Source organism: Fistularia commersonii, chromosome 10 (genome assembly GCF_037954325.1).
Source record: "Fistularia commersonii isolate RoL2024-O1a breed Wild chromosome 10, RoL_Fcom_v1.0, whole genome shotgun sequence".
NCBI classification, from domain to species: Eukaryota; Metazoa; Chordata; class Actinopteri; order Syngnathiformes; family Fistulariidae; genus Fistularia; species Fistularia commersonii.
In genome coordinates this window covers 15543034-15559659 of record NC_141293.1, presented here as the reverse complement: position 1 = coordinate 15559659, position 16626 = coordinate 15543034, and the positions used below count along the sequence as shown (strand labels likewise).

The 16626-nt window shown below is 41.6% G+C and overlaps 1 protein-coding gene across 2 annotated transcripts in view; it reads left to right on the top strand.

Moving 5' to 3' along the window:
• The window catches only part of bcam (basal cell adhesion molecule (Lutheran blood group)), a 49371-nt gene extending 34986 nt beyond the window's left edge, over positions 1-14385 (top strand). Inside the window, exons 4-17 of one of the 2 annotated variants that reach the window (XM_086154028.1) lie at positions 2858-2931; positions 3671-3767; positions 3871-4053; positions 4609-4730; positions 4808-4949; positions 5255-5370; positions 6358-6499; positions 7365-7483; positions 7693-7831; positions 8475-8498; positions 9153-9185; positions 10663-10804; positions 11899-11998; positions 13418-14385. In XM_086154028.1, coding sequence (XP_086010154.1) covers positions 2858-2931; positions 3671-3767; positions 3871-4053; positions 4609-4730; positions 4808-4949; positions 5255-5370; positions 6358-6499; positions 7365-7483; positions 7693-7831; positions 8475-8498; positions 9153-9185; positions 10663-10804; positions 11899-11998; positions 13418-13420 — 1436 coding nt within the window. In that variant the 3' untranslated portion in view covers positions 13421-14385. The remainder of the gene's footprint in view (positions 1-2857; positions 2932-3670; positions 3768-3870; positions 4054-4608; positions 4731-4807; positions 4950-5254; positions 5371-6357; positions 6500-7364; positions 7484-7692; positions 7832-8474; positions 8499-9152; positions 9186-10662; positions 10805-11898; positions 11999-13417) is intronic. The other variant, XM_086154029.1, reaches the window with a different exon arrangement.
• The last annotated feature ends 2241 nt before the right edge of the window (positions 14386-16626 follow it).

Genomic DNA, 16626 nt, shown 5'->3' with positions numbered 1-16626 from the left:
ACATGCAGACTTTAGTCACATCTGCAGGCGTCTTCACGCATGCTATCATGCAGTAGCGGATTAATTGCTCTTTATGCGTGCGATACATTCGGCGAATCTGGTACCAAAACATATTTTCATAAAAAGAATCATACAAGATGTCATTGTCGTGTCCATTGTCAGAAAGATTGGGGTGGACTTCAACTTTCATTATGCACGGTGTGTTTTGGAAGCTAATTCAACGCGTAAGGTTAGCAATTTCATTTGATAAGTTCCCCAGAGGTCAATTAACAGCAATCTAATCAGTCTTGACACAATTGATGAATAGTTCAATCATACCTGTCATGTCTCATATATCTCACCTAAATAACGGCTGATATTTATCGAGGCGGCGCCGAGGGCTCACCCTCCTTGTCCTTGCACCTCCCACGGCAACCCGGGGAGCCCACATCAATCACACTTTTAAGCAATTAACGGTCACAGTGAAATGAATCGAGTTCATTTGCATTTAGGATCGCTGATCAATCACCCCCACCCCTACGGGAAACTGCGTGTCGGAGGAGTTTTTTCGGTTTATGATGCTACTTGGAAAAAGTGCTTCCAAGTTGTCCTTTAACATTTATGAACTCAGAAGCAATGAAGTCTAAATCAATCGAATAAGAAAAGTCGTTAAGGCCGAACGGGCCCGGTGATCTGTAAAGACAATAACTCAATGAAGAGCTCTCGGACAGTGGCATTTTTAGGGAGGCTTAAGGGCCGCAGCTGCACCGTTTCTCAACATTTCTCACAGTCTCAGAGATTTTTTCTTTGCCCATATTTAACCACGAGAAACTTTGGGGGGATGATTTAGATGCTTTTACTGGGAGGTCTCTTGAGACTTGAGACAGCTCGGTTTCTCTCTCAAGGGAAATCTTCACAAACAGCCTTTCAAACACAAACACACTAAAAATGTGAGGAAAAGGAAATTCTCTTTTAAAGTCCCGGTGATTTTCTTAATTAAAGGTCATCTTTTCATAATTCTAATGTAGGTTTGATAGACTATGCACTGAATAACTTAAGTGAACCAAAATAACAACTTTGAATTATCAAATATTTGGTAATATAAACGGATTTGATCAACTATGTGGTTACAGAATACGGTAGAGAAAAATGAGAAATTGAAGCTTTTGGTCATGAATTTGGAAAAGAAATTCACTATTGCTGAAGATGAATCTCTTCAGACAACCGGTTGATGGAAAATGGTTTTTAGTTTTCAAAGTTCATTTTATTTCATTTCATTTTATTTTATTTAGCAAAAAAAATTCTCCAGATTAATATTGACAGTGATCCTTAGAATATTAAATCCAAATTCTAATTTGGAGAATGATAATGATTATGTGTGCCGTTTTCAATCCTGTGGTATATTTATGGTGAATAATGATAAAATATGCTTGTCGATTTTCCAGCAGGTGGACGCTGTCAACATGCTAATGTAGCTAACTTGCTAACATTCACAGAAGGGCTAGCATTGGCTAGCATTGGTTTAGCTAAATAAATAAAGGAACCAATTGTGATACTTTTGAGGTATAAATTGTATAAATAAATAATATAAATAATAAAATAAAAAGGTATAAATTTCGTGACCTGGAAATTATGAAGACACAAATGTAATCTAATTTGCTAACATTCACAAAATGAGGAGTAGCAGTAGTTTAGAAAAAGTAATAGATAAGCAAATCACTGTACACCTCTTTTAAAAAATGATAACGTATGTACGTCGATCAGTCCACAGCTGCATACTACGAAGATGCTAAGGTAGCTAACTTTTAAACATTCTTATGATAGGACTAGCCTCAGCTTTGTAAAATAAGTACATTAACAAATCACTTAACAGTGGCGTATTTTTTTAGACAATGATATTGTATATGTGTGTGCTGACTGGCAAGTGGCTGGATACAACAAAGTTGCTAGCCTAGCTATCTTGCTAACATTCAAAGAATGGGTCTAGCATTAGCTACTGATGCTAGTTCTGTGGCTCACTTATTGCTGTAACGTTAGCCTTGATGACGTTCTCCACCAAGGATTTCTACTATGGAGGATCACAGATGTAATCTTGGTAAGGTTTGAAAAAATAAGAGAACAAGATGGATAATTCACATTCTACATTCTCTCCACTGTGTTTTCTCACAGTGCTAAGATGGCAATGCTTTATTTGGCAAACCACCTTTCTCGCTAAGTCTGCTCTGGCTCAAAGCAAAGGTGTCATGGAAGACACAACAAGCAGGCCACAGCAGAAAAGAACACGGTGACTATTGTTTAGATGGATTCTGGCTTCAGTGACGATGGAATCCTCCGAAAGGAAGTCAAATGTAAACACCAGAGAAGTTTGATAGTGGGTCATAAGTCATAATCCAGGTCATAGTTTGTAATAATTTTGTTGTACGACTCTAGCTTGCAACACACACATAAAAATAGAAATTTGGTGGTAGAATGATTTGGAATTCCAGAAAACAAGTTTATTTTTCTTGCTATTTGTGTGTGAGAGGAAAAATACCACCCGCTGTTTTTATTTTTTACAAGCTACAGACAGCTGGCAGTGATAGCATGACCTTGGGTGTGAACAAGCCCACGGAGGAATCAAACAATGCAAGAAGAGAAGTAACCTGTGTGAACTAGAGAGCGAGGGAGGTGTGTTTTTCACTTGAGCCTTATCAGCTAGTGTGAACCCAGTCACAGTGGACTGCTGCGAAACGGAATATTTACTACTTTAAGTGATTAACAAGTTCAGTCTTGAGGTTTGTGTGTGTTTGGTTGTGTGTGTGTGTGTGCCTGTGATAAGGCATGGCCTTCCAAGGAAAAAAAAAACAATACTTAATCTTCCTCTGTTTTTCCATCTCAGATGCTCCAGAGAAACCAGAGCTAACAAAACCATCAAGCCAGGCCATTTCTGTTGGATCGGAAACAAGTTCTGAGGTGTGTCGACATTATCAACTCACCAAAATAGAATAATAATAATTTTTCCCTGACATGGATCATGTTTAAGTTGGGGTATCACATTGTCATATTCAGACTGAGTTTCACCAGTGAGACATCAATGACATTTCAACAGTGCAGCCACAATTTGCCACTTGACAATCAAATATATTATTAGCAAGTCACATTGTGAAGTTTGTTTGAAATTGATTCCGTAACATTGTAAGATTAAAACAATGCCATGTATTTTTATCTTAATCAAATGGCTAGTATTTTACTTACATCGCAAACTCCATTTCGTCAACTTAAAATCACAATTAGGGTCCAGTTATCAATTTAGGACCAATTGGAGTAATAATTTCAAACAATAAAAACGGAGGTGAAGATATCATCCAGCAGCCAGGATCCTCAATGATGCTGAAGAAGCTAACTTGCTAATATTCACAGATAGTGGCTAGCCTTAGCTTCCTGTGAGTCACATTGGGCTAATAATTAAGAACAATAAAAATGGAGGTGAACATATCATCGAGCAGCCAGCATCCTCAAGCTAACTTGCTAATATTTGCAGACAGTGGCTAGCATTAGCTTCCTGTGAGTCACTTACTGATATTTAGCAGAAATAATATTTTGCAGAATATTCTCTATAATTCAAATAATGTCAGAAATTGAATCTATTTCAGATAAAATACCCTTCCGTATTGTTTTTCAGTCACTGATTGACTTGTTGCTTGTGCATCAGATCGGTACCTGCGAGACGATGAACGGACATCCCCAGCCGAGGATCATCTGGTTCAAGGATGGTCAGCCCCTGCCAGAAGTCAAGGACAGGAAAGAGAGTACGTTCCTCCTTATTAGTTGATATCCTGGCACGATCGGACGATGACCTGCACTTGCTGCGTCTCGCAATCTTTTAACCCTCAACTTTACAAATTTTGCCAGAAACCTACATGAGCCCCTCGGTGGTGAAGGAGGCCTCAGGTCTCTACACCATCACGAGCACTTTGCACATGCAGCCCACCAAGGCGGACAAGGACTCGGTGTTCCAGTGCGTCATGGAGTACAGCATGCCAGGGGACGAAATCAAACAGAAAAAGTCCAACACCATCACCATCAACCTGAATTGTGAGTGCGGAGATGCGGGGCGGGCCGGGCCGAGTGACATCGATGCCGATGTGTTTATTTTGCAGAAACAGGCATTTTGACCAGGACAATCCTCCAGTTTAACTAGTTCCCCCCCCCCTACAATCGAAAAACATAAAGTAGTTTACTGGAGAACCCAGATATCCCAGACACATGAATGAGTTGATGAATGGTTGTATGTCTCTACATATACAACTACATATATTAAAAATGTCACAAGTATTGCAAATCCTCATAAAAATATTAGAAACCTAGCCATAACATGTGTTGCTAAATTACTATTTCTAAAATGTGAGCTGCACCAATTGAAAACTTCAGATTTCTGACCTTTAATTTTAATTACACAGTTTTACACAGTGGAAAGAGTTGCAGCACAGCAAACTGTGCAATAATCTTATCCTGTTTAATGACCGTGAGAAAAGAAGAGGAGTTAAATTTAACCCCCACCCCCATCCCCACCCTAACCCCCCTACCGCAACAGTATATCCAAAGGGTAGCAATTTTTACCTGCTCTCCTGTCTACTCTTGTCCATCTAGATCCCTCGGAGACGGCGTCCTTTACCTTACTTAACACGGAGCCGGTGAAAGAGGGTGATAATATCACAATGAAGTGCGAGACGGATGGAAACCCTCAGCCGGAGTTTGACTTCACCAAAAATGTGAGTGTGAATATAACACACAGATGAACGACCACTCTACTCTGCTGTCTTTAAATCGGCAATGTTGTCTGTCTTAGGATAAAGCTATCATCGGTCAGGGGGGTCTGCTCGTGCTTAAGTCTGCCAAGCGCACAGACAGTGGCGAGTACAAGTGCGTCGCCATCGACTATGATAACTTGGAGGCTGATCTGAGCGGGGTAATCTCCCTGCTTGTGCACTGTGAGTAAAGCAAATCTACATGTGTGTTTTTGTTTTTTTTTTTTAGTTTGTTCGATTTTGAATATGAAAAATTCGCAGAAATAGAATGGAATGAATATCAATGGGCTGCCTTCCTTGTAGATCCATATTTGAATTTCCACCCTTCAGTCAACAACTCGGAAATGGCCTAAAGGGCTGCGATTTCAGTGGAAAGGCCCCCATACCAACAATGCCACCATTTTTGGAGGCTTTTCTTTTTCATTCACAACATCACATCTGCATCGTGATTTGTCATGTCTTTGTCTCATCCTCCGTCTCGTCGGCAGACATTGACCCGATGAGTGTGACCCCGGCTGAACCTCAGACCGTGATGCTCGGAGACAAGGTGGAATGGCAGTGTAAGACCAAGGCTTCGGCTCAACACACGGTCGTGTGGAAGAAGGTCAGCCTCTGTCTCTTCCTCTGCGCCTGAGTACAATTTCTTATTCTGGTTCAGATTTGATACAGTTTTGTAACAGATCTTGAACTGCTTCATGCAAATTTGCCATATTGGCTTAGAGGCAAGGGGGTTTTTCATGGGTGAGTTTGGGCTTTTTTTGAATAAATCTCAGAACGCCATCCCTGCGTTGCTGTGTTTATGACCAATACACATCTTTTCTGAAACAATGCCCCCTAATCTCCCTTAACCTGCATGAGCCACAACAATGGCAGATTACCATGTTTGTTTTCATCACACAACTTCTATATGTATGCTGATATCGCCTTCTCTGTTTTGGGTGGAATTCTGTGCCGGCATTACAGGGCTACGTACAGGCCCGGCATGTAGGCTGCAACATTTCTTGAGACAATGTTTACGGAAAACGTTTTCTGAAAATTAAAAAGATCATTTTCGTCTCAGTGTGGACATGGCCTTTTGACTGCACGTGTTGACCTTTCCTATGATGCCTGATGCACGTGGTACAATGTTCCAATCTTAGCTTTCTGCAGAGATGGTCCGCAAGAAAATATTTGTTTACACTTGTAGTCTATCTGAAGTGAATTCTTACATTCAGATGCTGTACAACAACATATCAGAGAGATACTGCTTTTTATTTTTCCTTCGTTTTTTGATACTCAACGCCGGTTCTCCACTTGTTATGCGCGGCATGTCACTCCGACGTTGTCGAGCCTTCGGATCCACTGCTGCGTCTCATGGGTGCGTTAGAAACCGCCGGCGTTCTGGGTGTGGAATGTGTTTATTTCAAGAGGAGAGAGAGTAAGATGAAAAAAAAAAGACAACCCATCATTTTTTCCCTTTTTTTTAGTTAAAATCAGCCCTGGGTTGAGTGGTTCAGCCCTCTTTCTTGGCCGCAGAGAGCAAAAAAGGAAGAGCTAATGAAGAGTTTGTACCCAAAAGGCCTCATTTCTTAATGTCACCCTATTTTTCCAGGGTTCCGAGGTGCTCTCTGAGGACGGCACTCTGTCCATCAGTGACATTTCCTATGATCAAGCCGGGATGTACAAGTGTGTCGGCGCTGTGCCGTCCGTTCCTGGATTGATGGCCGAAAAGACTGTGGAGCTCATGGTCAAAGGTAAAACCCACATCTGTCGGCTTAAGTGTCACATCCACTGTTTTGCTCACCAACTTGTACCCAAAAAGAAGATCCACCACCAGAGATTAAATATATTCATTCATTCATTATCTATCCTGCTTGTCTTGCACTTGGGTTGGGGGGGGGGGGGGTGTTGCCTATCCAAGCTGTCATTGAGTGAGAGGCAGGGTTCACCCTGGACTGGTCACCAGTCAATCACAGGTTCAGATATAGAGACATACAACCATTCACTCTGTCTTTCTGTCATTCACATGTCTGAGCAATTCAGAGAAGTCAGTAAACAAACTGCAGAGAACCTAGACAGGAGAACATGCAAGCTCCATGCAGAAAGGTCCCACTGTTGGAATCAAACTAGGGACCTTCTTGCTGTAAAGCGGTAGTGCTAATTATTGTGCTGCAGTGCCACATAATGTGTTTGTATTTATATATATATATATAGTGTATTTTTTTTCCAAGTGTTTTTGAAAGTCACAGGCAAAAGTGTACAGAGCAGTACACAGAAATCAAATAAGCGTTTCGTTTCAAGGAAAAATTTGATTAAAAGAAAGGGAAATCAGACTTGGTTTAAGAAAAGGTGGTGCTTCTAGAAGGCGGCGAAGGCTGATTCGAACAAGGATAAAGAAAAAGCGTAGATTGTGGCTCCATCTTCCTTCTAAAACCTGAGGCGTGGAGCCCCAGACCTTTGGAAATGCCAAACTTCCACCCAACAAACACAGGAACATGAGCAGATTGCTGGTACTGTTTTGGTTGGGAGTAAAGACATTGTCCGGTCAGTGGAAATTGCTGAGAGAGGGTGTGCTTCCATTTTGGTGGCTGTTTGAGTTTTCCTCCGCTCCCCTCCCAGGAAAGCCAGTGATCGAGACTCCAGTCGCTGGTGAAGTGGGGAAAGAAGGAGACAAGGTGACTCTGAGGTGCTCAGCCTACGGCTCGCCCCAGTTCACGTGGACGCCCGCAGGAGAAGAGGTATGGGTTTAAACAGTCTCAACACAACAGGATGTGTTTTTATTTTTAATTTTTTTCAAGGATGAAGTGCACTGTTCCGTTCCACCCCCTGAAAAATCAAAAAAAAAAAAAGAAAGAAAAAAAAACTCACATATAGAAGACCTATTACGATGATCACTAAGCTGTTTCTGTCTCTTCCCCAACACCTGCATCGATCCGATCTTTGCCAGTCGGTGTCGCTGGACGGTAACAAGGTGGTGAGCACGCTGACCCTGCAGGCCACGAAGGAGGTCATGAAGAATGGCGTGACCTGTGAGGCGTCCAACAATCTCGGGTCAGATAGCAAGGTCTTCCAAGTAAATATCAAAGGTGAGTGGTGGAGCCGCCATGCCAGAAAAGTCCACTTTGACAAAGATGAATCAATGTATTTTGTTTCCATTTCAAAACATACGATTCGGACCGATGTGGATCATTTTTGCGGACACATGTTAATGTAAAATGAAAAATATCTCCTCAACTATAATTTCAGAATTAAGTAGCAAAAACGTATGCTATCATCTAAATCAGAGGGCAGACGTCACAAAGTGAAATGCGGCGCCTGAATATCGTGAGCCTCCGTCGAGGTCGTAGATCCGACAAACAGATCACATCCTTCATGAATGTGATGCTGTCTCTAGTTAATAATCTGTAGGTCAAGTCAGATTTTGTTTATTTGGCTGCAAATTGCGACATAGTTGTCTCATGACACTTTCCATGTAAAACAAGTCTGAAAATTTCATGGCCTGAAAATTTCATCGCCTGAAAATTTCATCGCCTGAATAACGTGAGCGTAGATCCAACAAACCGATCTCATCTCTCATGAAAGTAACATTGTTTCTCTTTAGTAATGTACGTACGCTGATGACGCTGATAAATAACCGATATCCGCTTACAGATGTATTGATCTTGAGCGCCACCTAGCTTCCTGCTCGCTAACATGTGCCGTTTTCCTCTTCTCTCTGTTGTCTTGCAGCAATCGACAACTCGGCCAACAGAGGTAGAGCCTTCTCCCACCTCCTCCTCCTCCTCCTCCCCCTCCTTCTCTCAGGACTCTTTGTTGTGCAGACCCTGTGATTTAGAACCCTGCCCCGCCTCCCCCTTCCTCCACCTCCCTCCTCAAAAACACACACACACACATGCGGACAGCACACACATGAACACACGCAACACAAGCACTCACACACCTACACTGATCCACACACACATACACACTTCCCTGTGCTGCACTGTAATCTTGTATATTTGCCCTCTTGCTACCAAACACTGTGGATATTGTATATTGTTCTTTTTCTTTTCCTTCTTCATCTTCTTCTTCTTCTTCTTCTTCCACTCTTCACCTTTGTACAATGTTTGTCTAATATTTTGTGGATGCGACTACAAGTTTTTGTGGCCCTCAAGGGACAATAAAGGATTCTATTCTATTCTATTCCTTCCTTTCCTCTCTTTGCGTCGCCTTTTCGGTCACCCCTGTTATTCCGACCGCCCTCTTGTTTCACGCTTTTTTCCCTCTTTCGCTCGCAGGGTTTGCCATGCGTAAGACTATAAATGTTCAGCTTCTGTGTGTCTGCGTGTGTGCGCGTGCACTCGCGTGTCTTTTCATGGTTCTTGCTTTGCTTTGCTGCGGGACTGAGAAACTTTCTTTCTCTCAAAGTGCTGCTCTCTGGAAACCCTGTGCTTGAGTCAGGTCTGTACCGCTAACCCTTTCAACACGTGGATGGTGTTTGTAGTCTGTGTGTGCATATTGATGTGTGTCTCACACACAGATTAGTGTATTTGTGTTTACAACAGCTGATATGTTGGTGTTTGCATACTTGTATTCTGCACTTATGAGGACAGACCTCCCCGATGTCTCGTTACTTTTCCTTTTAGCGATCATGCTAATTTAGATTTCAAGTGGAGCAATTTCTCGAACAGGCACTTCATTGTCTGCTAGCCGGCTTTGCGCTCGCGAAACACGTCGGTTTCCCTGACGACAGCTGCAGGAGCGGTTCATTTAATTGTCAAGCTCTGCAGCACAAATTTGTCAGACGGAGGGTCGGTTTAGACATGTCGAAAGATTCTGAAACATCCCAGTTTACACTGCCGCTGCGTTGTTTACATAGAAAAAAACAAAAATCCCTGCTGAAAATGATAGCTTTTTCAGGCTTTTCTGTAGCCGGCTGTTAAAACAAGATGTCCCTCAAGTTCTGAAAAAACAGCTGTTCTAGAAAAAAATAAATAACGCAGCCCAAACACACCATATCTGTCTTGTGATGTTTTGTTACTGTAGATATGATTTATTCAAATTTAGGCTTTAAATAATGTACATATATTTTATGAACATATTATATATACACACATATATATATATATATATATATATATATATGTATATATATATAATTGAAATAAGATAATTCAAGGGATTTTAGAGGATGAGGCGCTCAAATAAATATGTGGATTAAGCTTTCAGATGCTTTCAGATGAAAATAATCTAGAAAGCCAGACCTGCATTTCCTAGGTTTGGCCACCGGGATGTGGTTCTCTTCATTGTGGTCAATTCTTCACAAAAAAAAAAAAAAAATCACAAAAAAAAAACTTATTCCAGTTATCAGGGGTCAGCTTGAGGGAAAAGCATGAAAGGAAGGATAGAGGTAAAACATGTCCATGTCCTTGTGAGTCCAACCTGAAGCATCTGATCCAAGGTTCTGCGAGGTCCTGTCCCCATAAGGATAGTAATACAAGACTGGGTGGGTGGGTGGGTGAGGTTGCCTTGTGTTTGAATATACAGGCCCCTGTTTATTTTGGGTCCCATTACATTTCATTTATTCAGAACTTCAGACTAACTCCACATCCTGCCTCCCCCAACCCTCCCTCCTCCTTACCTCCATCCATTGTCTCCATCTGCACCCTGCCCATCCGCCAACCCCCCCCCTCCACCATTTGTCCTGCCTCATCCTGCCCCCCCCATCCAATATGATCTAACTTTTTCTCCACCAATCAATCCCAACCCCATCACGCCTCTCTCCCATCCACCTGCCCTGTCCAAAAAAAAAAAACCACCTCCACCCACCCCTCACTTCTTCTCCGCCTCCACTCCACCGCTTCCATCCCCTCTACCTACCCCCTCCTTCGCCCTCCCCTCCTTCATGTTGCCCCCTCCCCGCATTGCGGCGCCCCAGCTGACCAGCAGCAGGGAGGGTCCAGCGGCGTTGTGATCGCCGTGGTGGTGTGCGTCCTGCTGCTGCTGCTGCTGGTGGCCACCATCTACTTCCTGGGCAAGAAGAACAAGCTGCCCTGCAGGAAGAGGGACAAGAAAGAAGTGTGAGTAGACAGGAAGCTGACAAGGGGAGGGGTTGGGGTTGGGCACGCGTAGGTAAATATGAACTCTTTGTTTCAAGAGAAATGAATAAATTCAGCACTATATAAAGTAAACAGCAACAGATTAAAAAGGTTGCGCGCCTGTGGAGTTTCGAAGCTGAAGGGAAATGCTACCAAAATCGGCTTTTACCCGCCCGACTTTAAAATGAAACACAAAAATGCAATTTTTGCACCGTAAAAGACACTCTTGAGCTCATATTGGTTTTAAGTTTATTGTCCCTGAGGGGAAATTTGTCTGGAAGCCGGGTACAAACATGAGCGCGGAACAAAAGCTAAAAATACGTAGAGTGTACGTGATGTTGGGGGGCGGATACGTGAAAAATCAGCTGATGTGATATCGGCATGAAACAGCTCAGTCATTTTTTTTTTTTTCTTTGGACACCTTATTATAACCTTTTTATCACAATAATGTGTTATTACTTACAATGTATAGTAACTGTTTTTCTAGATTATAGGATATTGAAAACACATCATATACAATTTTCCAACATTTTTCCAAAAATATGTGTAAGATATGTATATTTATATATTTAGATGATCATTGTTGCAGCCGGTAGTTGCAAAGTGAAATATTCCGCTGTTGATAAATTCAAATTTAGCAGATCATTTATTTATGTATAAAAAGCGTGCATTAATATTAATGATGATACAATAAACCTGATCAAGACCTTGTGGTATAATTAGAAGGATAATAAAGATAAATCATTGAGTTTGTTGTAATTTTATAAGTCATCTTTAGAAATTCACAGGTTTTTATTAATGTTTTTTCACCATTGCTGTGAGTAAGCATCTTACTCATTTTTATAAGCGGCCAAAACGTGATTATAATGTCTTCATTACACATCATATGCATGTTTATGGCCGGTAATATTCAACCCGAATATCTATGTGACCCTTTTCACAATTTTTTTTAATAAGTGGCTGTATTTATCTATTTAATTTGCGTAATTTATTTACTAATTATTTTATTAATGTGTCCTTCAGAAAAGCAGCACTGCATTTGTTGATTGCCGATCTCTCCAAATGTGTCCTCACAGGTCCAGCGGGGAGGTGAACAATGACATCGTGGTGGAAATGAAGACGGACAAGGCCAACGAGGAAGCCGGCCTCCTAAACAAGAGGCCGTCCACGGAGCAGGTACGCTCCAACTGGCAATATTAGCATCCAGTTTTCAAATATACTTTAAATATAAATCTGAATTATTTGACATCAACGCAGAAATATCATCAGTCTCTCTGGTTTTACGTGCCTTAAAATCCTTTTTAGATCCAGGGTGTGAAAAGGATGCGCTGCATGTCAGTTCAAGCCGTCTCTGCGTATTTGATCCCCGAAATGCAAAAAGGCGCTTTAAGAGCGGCCTGATGTTTGAAATTACTGACAGCCAACTGGGACTCTTTTTTTTTATTTTTATTTTTTTATTTAATTTATTTATTCCAGACCAAACACGTCTCCTTGCTTTTGAAATGGATATAATGAGAAAATGTAAAAGAAAAAAAAAACAGGATACCTCTAGCTTGTCGTTCTGGGGATTTTTCTAGAGGAATTATTTTAGGGATCTTGTTCTGAATGTGAATCTTGACGCATTTTAACCGGCCGGGTGACAGATGTATTTATGTGCGGCGTCTTGCATCAGTAAATAATCAAATAAAATGACAGGCGCTTATGATATTCGCTGAGGAAAATGCCGTCAATAGTAATATGACAGTTATACAGTGCCCTGAGATCTAATACCAAGGGAGACTCAGCCAGTGTGAGTGAAAACCGCTTATTAAATCATTGCAGAGTGTATGTGTGTGTGTGTGTGTGTTTGGGGGCGTGGGGAGGGTCTCAGAAACCAGAAGAGTCAGACCAATATATCAGTCCGCTGATTTTATCAGTTATCGCTTTTTATCAGGTTCTGCGGATCAATATTCTGCTGATCCATGCAGAGCACGTGTCAAACTCAAGGCCCGCGGGCCAAACGTGGCCGGCCACGTCATTTTATGTGGCCCGCGAGAACATCTTAAAAGGTTCGATTGTCTTAAAATAAAGAAGTCAAATGCGTGCATTCACCATAAACTACATTTCCCACAATTCATGCCAATCATGTGACTCGCGAAGTGACGGCATCCCGCCGTTAGATTGCAGTGTATCCACATGATTCAAATAATCCCTAAATGTCTAGGAAGAGAAAAAAGTTGATGGACATGGAAGGCTGTTTCAAGAAAGATAGGAATGCATACGTAACATTTTGGATTTCTTTTACATTAAAGAGTAGTAGTTATATTTTAGTTACATTTATACTGTTACCATTACATGTGGCCCAGTGAGGGCAACCATCATGTTGATGTAGCCCTCGGTGAAAATGAGTTTGACACCCCTGATGTAGAGCATCATGGTGATGTCACAGGCCAATATGTAAGCTTCGATACCATGTTAGAATCAAAAGGCTGATTTTATGATGGGAACGATCGGAAAAATGAACACATGGGGAGGTCATATACGCTCGCCATATCATGCTTGTGGTGTTTCAACGTAATAATCTTTTCTTTTGCTCTTTGTTTCTCTCCTCTTCAGTGATGTCAGGACCAAGCAAAGGGACGAAGGGAAGGAGGTCAGCGGTAATGAAGAAAAATGGGGCTGGTTTTTAATTTTGCTTTGCACGCGGCTAAGGAAAGGATGAGGAGGTGGAAATTGGATCAATAGTGGGGCCAATGGGATTGGAGGGGTGGGGCCGAGGGGAAGGGGGCGGGGCTCTGGCGGCGCGAGCGCTAGCGTCGATTGTTAATATCCCGGCTTTTGGTTTGATCTGGATTGCTTGCACTGCCAGCTGCTTCTCGGCTTTGGCGTGCACTTCCAAGTCTCTGCTCTGGGTAAACAATCACCGGCTTCCATCCTTCTACTCGCCCCCCTTCAGTCCACACGCACGGCGTCGGACATGCAGCTCCGACATTCGCTTCCAAAGATCCTCCCTTTTTTTAATTACATATTTGCCTCGGTCCTTTTATAGTTAATTGAATTTTCTTTAATCACACGCCTTTGAATGTTTTTTTTTTTTTTTTTTTATTATTTCTCAGCATTTTTTTTTTTAAGCCTTCTTTTAATTAGCTTAACGTTAAAGCAGCCCGGGCTTTTCTTCGCCTCTTTTAAATCCAAATCCGCCAAACAAGCAAGCTATCAGGTTGTACAAATTTCTTTTCCAGCATAGCTGTATATTAGTATTTGACTTTTTTTTTTTTTTTTTAATTCCTTTTTTATTTTTCATGGGTTTCCTGTTTTTTTTTTATGTAACACCTCCTCTCTGCCCACTGATGGCCCTGCCTGTCAAGCCCAGTGATGAGAAGCTCGATGTCACCAGCTAGCAGGGACTGTAATTGCAAACCAAGTTGCTTTCACGAGGCCTTTTCGGTCACAGATGAAACCCATTCACGAGCAAAGGCGCGCCAGCGGAAAGCCCCCGGTTATCATCGACTTTCACTGTGACGTTTTGAGGGAGGGATGGGCAGGAATAATCGACAATCTAAAAAAATAAAATTAAAAAAAAGCTGGCGCTCAAAGAGGCAATCCAATGGGAGATGGAGGTGGGTGGGGGGGTTAATTTGTGGGTCCAGGGATTTTTGTGGTGGTGGTGGTGGTGTTCTCGCCGAGAGGGGCTGGAGGGCTGAGGAGGAGGGGGTGGCGGTTTGACGTGCCCTTTAACTTAATTGTACACTGGAACCGATGGCCTTGATATCCAAAACTAAAAAAAAAAAAGGTCACCTCAAACCACTATCTGTGCCTGCAGGGGCTTGTTTTAGCTTTCGATGTCTTTCTACTGATCTACCACCATGAGCTTATTGACTGTTAGCGAACCTGTAATAACAGGGAGAAATTCAATGTGGAGCATCGTTTTAGAATTTTGATTTTTTTTTATACGAGAAAGATATTGTGGTATTAAAAGTTTTTTTTTATTTAATTTTATTTTTTTCTTTAAAAAGGGGATTCTCACTTTTGGAACTACTGAACTTTCCTATCCTTTTCCAATAGCTGGCAGTTCATAGATTTTTTTTTTTTTTCCTTTTTCCCCGAGATATTCCCAGTGCTTTTCTTCTTTGTATCTGTATTGTACACTGTATATTTTGTGGTACGCTGTTGTGAGCTCTGTGGTGTGTTGATGTATCTTTTTTTTTTATTATTATTTTCAATATTGTTCCAGTTGTGTAGAATTTATAATGATTTAAAAACAATAAAAAAAATCAAGAAATGACCCCCCACGACCTTATACCATCTGTGCATTTCTTCCAGCGTTTGCTTTTATTTCTTCAATGACTGATTCAAAAAAATGTTTCTGAAAATCCCGCCTAAGCAAGCGTGCAGACACACACACACGAGTCAACACATGCACACAAAAGTGTGTCCCCCTGCTTCACCCACCACTGAACATCTCCATTACCTTCATACACCAAAAAGCCTATCAGAGATCAAATTCATTCGTTATTATGTCCCCCCAGCACCTCCACCCATCTTAAACTGATTCCTATCTTGCACCAGCGAGGATGGGGGGGTGGGGGGGGCTAATCTCTTTGATACAAGCGGCGATATGTAAATTTGTGCTTAGCTGATTGATCTCATGGTTTGTTGCGACAGAACAGAAGAGTTGAGGACGTTCGTGCCCTGCATCTATAAGAAGGATGGGCTCGCCGTCCCCACGCCAACCACCGCCTTCTACGGACTCACCCCTCAGCGTCCGACATGTGAACAGAAATGAAGCTGTCAGTCATGGGAAAAATTCCACTTTGGCGTAAATCAGCGTCAGTAAGCGGAACCAGTCAAAGCGCCGCGGTGTAAAAGATATGATTAATTTAAAAGGAAAAGAGCACACACATAATCTTTAATTGGTTTGTGGTGGTTGGTAACTACGATCGAACCTTATGGTACATTTCACAGAATGTCGCACATACACACACACATCTGGCTCTCCATTAGGAAATTAAGTCTCCTGTCAATGTCACCCGCAGTCGTGACGTGAATGCAGAGTGGCGGAGACGGGAGACGGACAGCAACAGGAAATGAAGGGAAATTGTAAATAACGGCGGCGCACCTGAGGTGGCTGGATGGAGGATGGAAGGGAGGGTGACGACTTATATCACCGTCCCCCCACAACAGTCCTATTCTTGAAATTTTTCTCATGTTTTCCCAAAACTGGATCATGTTTTCCATCAGGTTCCTCTTCCCCATATACAGGACTGTCTCAGAAAATTAGAATAAAAAAACAAAAATTACTTTTTCATGATAATCTAATATTTTGAGATAGGATTTTTGAGTTTTCTGAAGATGTAAGCCATGATCAGCAATATTAAAATGATAAAATGCTTGCAATATTTCAGTTGATTTGTAATGAATCCAGAATGTATGACATTTTTGGTTTTTGTAATTGCATTACAGAAGATAAAGAACTTTATCACAATATTCTAATTATCTGAGACAGTCCTGTACCATAATAACTGAAGTATTATTGATATTCCTTGTTGAGCTGGTTACATGAAGTCATACTGTGTGATTTAAATCACATTTACTTCGTATTGAAGAGGATCAATACCAGTGACGTGCAGTCAGTAGAGGCAGGGGAGGCTGGGCCATCACGGAAAGAAAAAAATGCAAAATGAAAAAATAAATTAAATGGTGATATTTATTCAGTGATTTGTTCCATTAAGTTATTTTCCACGTAGCTTTACCACTTGTAGGTTTTTTTGTTAGTTTTTTTCTCAAAAAAATTCACATTTACCGTTCAAATATGAAGAAGAGAC